Consider the following 10661-nt stretch of genomic DNA (forward strand, 5'->3'; position numbering starts at 1 on the left):
AGTGAGGAGAGGTGTATCATAGGAGGTTTCCCAGCAGTCTAGGCCTATAGCAGCATAACTATAAGATGTTTCAGGGTCACCCAAGCTACCCCTAACTATAAGCTTTGTCAAAAAGGAAAGTTTTAAGATTAATTCTAAAGGTAGAGAGAGTGTCTGCTTCCTGAACCCAAACTGGTAGCTGGTTCCACAGAAAGGGGCCTGATAACTGAAGGCTCTGCCTCCTATTAGATATTCTAGGAACCACAATTAAACTGACAACATGAGAGCAAAGTGCCCTGTTGGGAAAATATCCCACTATGAGATCTTGAGGATATGATGAAGCTTGTTCATTGAGAGCTTTATATGTGAGGAAAAGAAACAGGGAGCCAATGAAGAGAAGCTAAAACTGGAGAAACATGATCTCTGCTGTTAGTTCTCATCAGAACTCTGGCTGCAGCATTTTGGATCAGCTGGAGGCTTTTCAGAGAATTTGTGGGACAGCCCAATAATAAAGAATTACAGTAGTCCAATCTTGAAGTAACAAATGCATGAACTAGTTTCTCTGCATCACCCTGAGACAGGATGTTCCTGATTTTAATATTACAAAGGTGAAAGAAGGCAGTCCTCGAACCTGTTTTATATGTGAGTTAAAGGATACATTCTGATCAAAAATAATTCCTCACTGTAGTACTAGAAGCCAAGGAAATGCCATCTGGAGTAACTGTATAACCAGACAGTTTCTCCCTGAAGCACTCATGGCCAAAGATAATGACTTCAGTTTTGTCTGAATTTAGACGCATTTCAACAAGTTCTCACGTTCACACGCCACACATGGTATTTCTGACGCAGAAGAAAAGTATAGATTTCTCTGGCGCGCTGGTATCGCTATGGAAACAGCAGGGAACAAGCGTCTGAGAAGAGCAACACTAACAACAAGACTAATAATAATAGAAGTAATGACACACATGTCCAACCACTGCCACCGCCCCCATTTTATCCCAGTAGAACTTGACTCTCTTATTGACAGCACTAACGTTTCAGTGCGTACAACACTGGACAATGTTGCCCCTCTGAAAAGGAAGGTAATCAGTCAGAAGATGTTGGCGCCTTGGTATAATTCACAGCTGCGTACTTTAAAGAAGACTGCAAGAAAGCTGGAGAGACAGTGGTGTTCCTCTAATTTAGAAGAGTTTCAATTAGTCTGGAAAGATAGTTTAATAACGTATAAGAAAGCCCTTCGTAAAGCTAGAACTGCTTATTATTCATCATTGATAGAAGAGAATAAGAATAATCCCAGGTTTCTTTTCAGCACTGTTGCCAGGCTGACAAAGAGTCCGAGCTCTGTTGAGCCATGTATTCCTTTAACTCTCAGCAGTGATGATATCATGAGATTCTTCATCAATAAAATTGTTTCTATCAGAGAGAAGATTAATGGAATCCTTCCCACTATTATCACTGATGTATCATCAAGAAGAGCAGCTTTAGAAGTGTCGTTAGAACCTGAATTGTATTTAGATGGCTTCTGCCCAGTTGATCTCTCTGAGCTAACAACAGCAACAGTCTCTTCTAAACCATCAACTTGTATTTTAGACCCAATCCAAACCAGACTGTTCAAGGAGGTTTTCCACTATTGACACTTCCATATTGGATTTGATCAATCTGTCTTTGTTGACAGGATATGTACCTCAGACTTTAAAGGTTATTGTAATTAAATCTTTACTTAAAAAACCTACTCTTGATTCAGAAGTGTTGGCTAATTATTGACCTACATCCAATCTCCCTTTTTTGTCTAAAGTTCTTGAAAAAATAGTTGCAGCTCAGCTTTGTGATCATTTACATAGAAATAATCTGTTTGAAGAGTTTCAGTCAGGATTCAGAGTGCATCATAGCACAGAAACAGCACTGGTGAAAGTTACCAATGATCTCCTCTTAGCCTCTGATAGCGGACTTGTTTCTGTACTTGTCCTGTTGGATCTCAGTGCTGCATTTGATACGATCGATCACAGCATTCTTTTACAGAGACTTGAACATGTTATTGGGATTAAAGGAACTGCATTAGGCTGGTTTATGTCATATTTATCTGATAGATTCCAGTTTGTTCTTGTAAATGAAGAATCTTCCTCACACATTGGTGTAAGTCATGGAGTTCCTCAGGGTTCTGTGCTTGGACTGATTCTTTTTACTTTATACATGCTTCCATTAGGTAACATTATTAGACAGCATGGCATACATTTCCATTTCTATGTTGGTGATACTAATCTGTACTTATTTATGAAACCAGATGAAACCAATCAGTTGGTCAGACTACAAGCCTGTCATAAAGACATAAAGACCAGGATGACTCAGAACTGTCTGCTTCTAAATTCAGACAAAACTGAAGTAATTATCTTTGGACCTGAGCGCTTCATGGAGAAATTGTCTAGTTATATAGTTACTCCAGATGGTATTTCCTTGGCTTCCAGTTCTACAGTGAAGAACCTTGGAGTTATTTTTTACCAGAATTTATCATTTGACGCACATATAAAACTGGTTTCAAGGACTGCCTTCTTTCACCTTCGTAATATTGCCAAAATCAGGAACATCCTGTCTCAGGGTGATGCAGAGAAACTAGTTCATGCATATGTTACTTCAATATTGGACTACTGTAATTCCTTATTATTGGGCTGTCCCACATATTCTCTGAAAAGCCTCCAGCTGATCCAAAATGCTGCAGCCAGAGTTCTGATGAGAACTAACAGCAGAGATCATGTTTCTCCAGTTTTAGCTTCTCTTCATTGGCTCCCTGTTAAATTCAGAATAGAATTTGAGATTCTTCTCCTCACATATAAAGCTCTTAATGACCGAGCTCCATCATATCTTAAAGATCTCATTGCCTTCAGTTATCAGGCCCCTCTCTGTGGAATAAGCAGCAAGTTTGGGTTCAGGAAGCAGACACCCTCTTTACCTTTAAGATAAGGCTTAAAACTTTCCTTTTTGATAAAGCTTATAGTTGGAGATGGCTCAGGTGACCCTGATACATCCCATAGTTAAGCTGCTATAGGCTTAGACTGCTGGGGGACCTCATCTGTCACACCTTTCCTCACTTTGCTCTCTTTTTCCCTTGTTTAATTTCTCAAATGATACTATATGTGACATTATTGTGGTTATTAACTTGTGTTTCCCTGTTCCAACAGGTATCCTTTTCTGTCTTCTCAAACCCCAGCTGGTCGAGGCGGATGGCCACCCTTCCTGACTCTGGTTCTGTCAGAGGTTTCTTCCTGTTAAAAGGGAGTCGTTCCTTTCCACAGTTGCCACAGGCACGCTCAGGACGGGAGATTCGACTGAAGACAAGTTTCGGTGCAATCTGTTGGTTTCCTTAGCTAGGATATTGTTTTTGAATTGGCTGTATATGAATGAATTGGATTATTTTGAAATTAATTGATTGGATTTCATTGGATTATGATTACAATGAATTGAACTCCAATTGGCTTGAATTGGACTTTATTATTTAAGTGCCTTGAGATTACATTTGTTGTAATTTGGTGCTATATAAATAAAACTGAATTGAATTTAATTGAATTAGCACTCTAGTTTGTCAGTTGTCAGTACCTCCAAGCAATGCTTTCTCTGTAATGGGCTAAGCAGATGTACACAGCATAACTCGTGATTGAGTTTGTACACCATTTTACAGGTTTTAAACATTCTGTATGAATTAACATAATTAGCCAATTGAACCTGGAGACCACATTTTTATTAAAAACCTGCTAATAAATTACACAAGCATTGTTAATCCACTGAGAACGGTACATTACAGTTGATGTAGCGTACAAGACTGAACAGAGGACCAGCTGCAAAAAAAGCTATCACTGCATTGTTGCAATGACAAAGGCCTCGTAATACACCATATCCACACAGCTGGGGGTTGTTACATGAAACTGTTGAACTTCAAATAGTTCTATTGACAAAGCAATGGCATTACAATAAAATTAATCTTTCAAAATATTATAATGTAACTATATTATTATCATAATAATTTGCTTAATCTCCTAAGATGTTAAACTTAGCTAGTGTTAATTAGTAAACAACACAGGAGGCGGGGTGAGCTTGACAAGTGATGTAACTTGCCACTGAACTAAGTTTGTGTTTCTTGAGTTTTATTTTTATCTGTGTATTTGGTTAGTAAGTAACTAAGTAACTAATAACAGACTATAAAGTATATTATTGAAAAACAACAAAAAAAGGAAAAAGAATTGCAGCAGTCTGAACTCCTCTGAGTACTTTTACAACCCTTAAAATAATCTGACGTGCTGCCAACTCTAGTTTATTGAGAAGACAAGATGGGTCCATTTAGAGTGCTGTGTTTGCCAACAGAATCTGAAAATAGTTGCTTAGTCTTGTTACAAAAGCAAAAGTATGATTTTTGGTATTGTCATGATCATGCTTGGCTGTGCTGTTTTGCTGCGATTTCTGAGTCTTAGGTGGGGCTGGGCAGGAAGTCTGGATTGCTCCTGCTTCTGCACCTGTTCCTCATCTGCCCTCATCAGGACACTTTTTTAGGAGCTGCAGGAGTCACCTGTCTTTACCAGAATGTCTCACTACTCTAGTGGTAATTAGGCTGACTCCTGTGTTGTACTGCAAGTTAAACTCCTCGCTCTGACCTTGACTTCTTGTTTCCTTCAGCACCGTTTTCTTCATCACTGTCCAAGCCTCGGATTTCTATGCCCGGGCTGGCATCTATTGTTACCCTCCTCCTGCCAACCTGTTCCACATACCTGACACATACCCCCAAATTTCTTATTTGGAACCTCACTAATTCTCTCCCTCCTCTCTGACTTCGGCTTTCAACACTCACCACTTGTAAATAAACTCTGTTCTAACTCTGATTCTCCCTGAGTCCTGTGTCTGCCAAGAGCAAAACAATGATGTCGAAGGTAAAACGAATACAAGCTAAAAGTTGCTTTTGCATGTGTTCTAAAGTTACAAAAGAAATGTAAATTCAGTACACTGTGAAAGACGTGTAAAACTTTCTTGATGTTAAAAACAAAACATAAAATACTCATACGAAATGTTAAAAAAAAGCACATTTGTGGTTTCCAGAAACATACAGTGTCAGTATATTTTCAAAGCTTCTAGGCTTTGATTTAATTTAATTATTGTTATTTCATTTCTTGTTTTTAAAAAAGAAAAATATATTATTTGTGTTCCTGCTACTGGATGGTTATCAATAACTGATCTGAAAGGGTAAAATAGAAGGTTTTTTTCTATCCTTTCACATACAAAAGCAAGTTCACGTTGGTGGCCCACCACAGCACATCAGTTTTCTGTGTCTGTGCTGGTTAGGAGCTACCATCCTTGGTGTGTTGTAGCTAAACACAGCTCAGATAGGCCTTGGGAGACAACCACATGGGGCTGGTGCTGAGTCTTAATTGAATAATCTGATGTGATTTCATTAATCAGTAATGGGGAGCCTTGCTGAGCCCAGCCACCACACACCACAGCAGGAGGGGCTTCTGATGGGGCCTCTGACATTTTCACAGTAGTCAGTGTGTATATGAAAAACACACAGAGTAGAGGGAGATGTGTGGTCATGTGTCAGGAGTAAAGGTCAGAATGAGGAGAAAATGTTACATCAAATATTGCTACTTGTACATTTCCTCAGAGCACATTTCTGTCATGCTTAGAGCTGGAGGACGCAGAAGGAGTCAAAAAAGCTTTTTAGCGTGGTTGCCATTCATACACTTTTACTTCACCATTTCCATAACAGAAAGACCAACAAAAGCAGGCGTATTGAAGCTGGTTTACATGCTCAAATGAGAGGTTTGCTTTTTCTTTTCAGTGGTAATTACTGGTGCTGATGAAACAAGTGGGTGACTAATTGATTTGTTAGTCAATGTGAAATCAATAGACAATCTGACAGTTCAACAATTACTTCTTATTGACTAAAAAACATCTCCTAATTCCTCAAACATAATGGTTTGTTGCATTTTTGTTGGTTATTAGGTGGTTATTAGAAGATAGGAATAAAAATTGGTGTGAAAATTAGTAAAACTTTGTTGATCAGTTTATGTCTGCTATTCGTGTTATGACAACTGCATGTAAAGCTCTAGAACTTTACGTCATGAGTACATTCAGCTCTGATATGTGATAATGTGGGAATCTCACGTTATTGACAGAATAAAAAAATGTATTAACTGAATATAATCACATTCAATGACCTAAACTTCTTTTTTTCTAATTCAATAAATCGAGACGGACACACAACAGAATCAACTTCGCTTCAGTAAAGGTCCAAGATGGCCTGTTTGTTTTCTACCTTTAACCAAACGATGTTTAAACCCCTTTTTTTATGTCTATTTGGTCACCTGAACTGCTCAGGTCGCCCGCGTGTTGACTCTTTTAAAACTTTCTATCGCTTTCATGGACGTTTTTTTATCAAACACGACTCACTGGGTTCAGCTGGAGGCGCCGGCGTCTTACCTCTTCTGGATTTCTCACCCGCATAGATCCCTTGATGTGGCACCCTCCCTGGGGATGTTCCCTAGGATGTTCACTTCGGATCCAGTCGGTGTCGAGGTTCTGCCAGCGGGCTCGAGTCGCCTGGAGATCAGTGCCATCCAGCATATTCGTGAGCCCCCCTGGACAGGACTGTAAACGAGGGTCGCACCTGCTGCGCGCTTCGGAGCCGCTGAGACCCGGACCTCAAGCTGCCTATCCATCTGCGGAGCTGGCATATGGTTTCGAAATCCTATCGAGGTGACCTCTGCTTCCCTTACTGGTGATGTGCGGGGAACCGACTTTTGCTGGAACCCGCTAGCAGCGGTACCTTATCGGCTATTGTGAAATAGTCACTACCGCGATCACTGACTGCTGGCTCTACCTGTAGCAAGCCGCCGCTATTAGCCGCATGCGTCTTCTCGCGCATTCCTGGAGAGCAGCGGCTGAGGGTCTCCTCAGGGGTCCTCAAACTTTACTTACGAACCGTTTGAACTCTGACAATGAAGCTTCTTCCTACCTTACTCCTGTCATTCTTGCACTGGTCGTGTGGACCTGTACTCCAGAACTCTGGCGCTGCACACAGTGATGTGCCACGCCCCCCTCTGGGTCCACTCAGGACAGTAACACTCATCTGGTCCTTGGCTTCTACTGACTTAACCAGTCAAATGTTGAAGCCCCATTATGTGCTAATTTTAAATGACATTTGCCCCGTTCGTTTGTTGTGCCTTTCAGTTTTGGAAAATAATTTTAGATTTACAGAATCCTTAATTATTAATCTCACCAAACCAGATAATGAGGCTACTGGTCTGGATTTGGGATTATTCACATAAATGTCAGGAGTTTACTCCCTAAAATCGACTTAATTAAAATCTGGATACAAACAACCGATATTGATTTACTTGTACTATCAGAAACCTGGCTGAATGAAAATGTTCCAGATAAGGACATTTCTTTCAGTGGTTACAATGTCTTTCGTGGTGATCAGCCCAGGAAAGGAGGAGGTGTTTCCATTACATAAAAAAGAAATTTCAGGCCACACCCGTCACCTCTATATCCTTAACTAAACAATTTGAGTTGCTTGCTTTAAAACTTGAGTTCTCTCATGGCCAGTCTTTTACAATTATGTTACAGACCCCTTCAGCCTGCAGTGTGGCCCTTTCGACTGTATCTGACTATGTGGCAGGGTATAACTGCAGTGAAATTGTTCTTGTGGGGGACTTAAACTATGACTGGTTATCCTCAACTTCAGACAGCCTAAAAAGCGTCTGTGATTCTCTGGATCTAACTCAGCTCATCGATAGCCCAACCTGGCCTAGCAAAAAATTTCCAGCTTGATCCTCACTTCTTGATCTTGTTCTGACCAATGTACCTCATAAGTACAGTAATATAGGTGTCTTTGCAAATGATCTGAGTAATTACTCTACCATCGCAGTAGTTAGATATACTAAACTCCCTAAGACCAAGACACACATTGTATATAATAGAGATTTTAAACAGTTTCATGAACAAGCTTTTATTCATAATGCATATCACTGTAAATGGGATAGGACCTCCCTATTTGGTTATGTGGAAATGGCCTGGAGTTATTTTCAACATAATTTCCTGACTCTAATAAATAAACATGTTCCCTTTTGGAAATTCTGGGTGAAAGGGGGAAATAATCCCATGTTTCATCTACAAATTGGAAATCTTATAAAGGACAGAGATGCTGCAGGGGCTAGAGCAGGGGTCGGGAACCTTTTTTGCTGAGAGAGCCATAAACGCCACATATTTTAAAATGTAATTCCGTGAGAGCCATACAATATATTTAACACTAAATACAAGTAAATGTGTGCATTTTAATTTTAATTCTGTTGCTAACAAATGATGAATAAAGTACTTCTTACCATTAATGCGACTTCTGGTGCTGCATGGTTTTGCTGATGGCTTTGTAGTCTGGTTGATACTTGGTGAGGTTAAGCTTCATGCAGGCGTTGAGACTTCCATCCGTTAAACGTGATCGTAGGTTGCTTTTAATGTTCTTTAGATGTGAGAAAGACTGCTCACATGCATACGTAGAGCCAAACATTGTCAATACAGCAATACTCACACGCTGCAGTGTGTGGTACGTGACGGGAAGCGCGTTCCAAGTTTTGACAATCAGCTGGTCCACGGGTTGAAGTTTTTTTTAATTCTCCCCACTTGTGTTTGCTCGCCAAATCTGCTTGCTGTCGTGCAAGTCTTTCTAAATCTTCATTCAGTGACCTGAACTTATTTACCCACATGTCTGAAGCCTTCAGGTCAGCAGCTTGTAGCTCAAAATCTCTGACAGAGACACCGGGGATGTAACTCAGGTCGGCGCTGTCCACTGCGCACTCGTGTGGATGGGTGATGAACTTAAAAAGACGTGTGCGCTCACGAAATTCTCCAAAGCGCGCGGCGAATGACTGCCGGAGTTTAGATGTGAAGCCCGCCAGCTGCTGAAGGTCAAGATGTTGAGCAGGGTCACTTGCTGTGCATGCATCTTTAAACTCTCCCAGTTTTTCAAAGTGTAGTAAACGACATGTGTCAATGTCGGCGATAAAGAGTTCCAGTTTGTTTTCAAATGCAAACACTGCTTGTTGAAGAGATAACACTGTATTTCCAACGCCTTGCATTTTCACATTGAGCTGGTTCAGATGTTCAGTCATGTCCACGAGATAGTAAAACTTCATTAGCCACTCGGTGTTAGCTAACTCAGGATGCTCGACGTTTTTCATTTCAAGAAAAGTCCGGATTTCGCTCAGACAAGCCGCAAAACGGCTCTTGACAACCAACGCACATTGCTGTGCAGAAGCAGACCAGGATAATTATTCCCAACTTCATCCAGCAGTGTTTTAAACTGGCGATCATTTAAAGCTCGGGCAACAATAAAGTTGACCACCCGAATGACCAGCGACATCACCTCACCAAGCTGCTCGCCACACATCTGAGCACAAAGCGCCTCCTGATGTAGGATACAGTGAAAACTTAAGATGGGTCTCTTTTCATTTTCACGAAGAAGCGCTATAAATCCTGTTTTTCCCTACCATGCACGGAGCACCGTCGGTACACACCGAAATAAGTTTATCCATCGGTAGATTTTTTTCTTTAGCAAACTCAGAGAAAGACTTGAATAAATCCTCACCTCTTGTTGTCCCTTTCACAGGCAAAACAGCAAGACCTTCCTCACGTAGTGTGTCACCATCAACATACCTTGCAATGATGCTGAACTGGGATACATGGCTTATGTCTGTTGACTCATCCAAAGCGAGAGAAAAGAATGGTGCGGCATTTATGTCCTTCACTTGCGTTGCCTCAATTTGATCTGCCATCATGATGGTACGATCGTGAACAGTCCTTGCCGACAAAGGCATGTCTTTTATTCGTTTGATTATCTTGTCTTTATCTGCAAAGTCGTCGAAAAGTTCATTGGCAACATCAACCATGAATGTTTTGGCATACTCCCCATCCGTGAATGGCTTTCCGCTTCTCACAATCGCTAAAGCACCAGCAAAGCTAGCCGAATTCCAGTCACCTTGTTGAGTCCAAACACGGAGTTGCTGCTGACTAGCTTGCACTCTGCACAGTAGCTCTTGACATGCTTTTTTCCTGCTGTCCCCCGCAGGATATTTCGATGCAAATGTAGAATGGCGTGTGTCGAAGTGCCGCTTTATATTTGACCGTTTCAACGATGCGATTTTATCATTGCATATTAGACACACTGCAGAACCTGCTCTCTCCACAAAGGCGAATTCCTCTGTCCATTCCTGCTGAAAAGTACGATATTCCTCATCTTTTTTTCTTTTAGCCATCTTCTTCGTCAAAAGGGTTTCTGCAATTAGCTAGCTGACTCCTTGACTAATAGGAGGGAAGTTTACTTCCTGACCTCACAACGACCCGTGTGACACATTGTCCAATAAAAATTGCCGTTGTCCCGGAGGACAGCTGTGATTGGCCACAGCTGTCCTCCCAAAAGCCGCTCGAAACCATGAACATGAGCGGTAGGAAATGAGTGGATTGAAATACACGAGAATGTTTTATATTTTTAAGGTTATTTATTTATTTTTTTTAATTAAAGATTTGTCTGCGAGCCAGATGCAGCCATCAAAAGAGCCACATCTGGCTCGCGAGCCATAGGTTCCCGACCCCTGGGCTAGAGCTTGGAAAACAAAATCTGACAATGACTGGCATTACTTCCGTGAGTTGCG

General features: G+C 41.0%; 1 protein-coding gene across 1 annotated transcript; it reads right to left on the reverse strand.

Annotated features, from left to right (window-relative positions):
- Positions 1 to 8341: 8341 nt before the first annotated feature.
- Positions 8342 to 10265, reverse strand: LOC140304918 (general transcription factor II-I repeat domain-containing protein 2-like). The gene is made up of 4 exons (XM_072383715.1): positions 9501 to 10265; positions 9356 to 9418; positions 8712 to 9257; positions 8342 to 8473 (listed from the first exon to the last, which is right to left on the reverse strand). Exons 1-4 carry the CDS (start codon positions 10263 to 10265, stop codon positions 8342 to 8344), a joined length of 1506 nt encoding a protein of 501 aa, XP_072239816.1.
- Between the last annotated feature and the right edge of the window lie 396 nt (positions 10266 to 10661).

Source organism: Leuresthes tenuis, unplaced genomic scaffold (assembly GCF_036924035.1).
Source record: "Leuresthes tenuis unplaced genomic scaffold, fLeuTen1.0.hap1 SCAF_4, whole genome shotgun sequence".
Classification (NCBI taxonomy): Eukaryota; Metazoa; Chordata; class Actinopteri; order Atheriniformes; family Atherinopsidae; genus Leuresthes; species Leuresthes tenuis.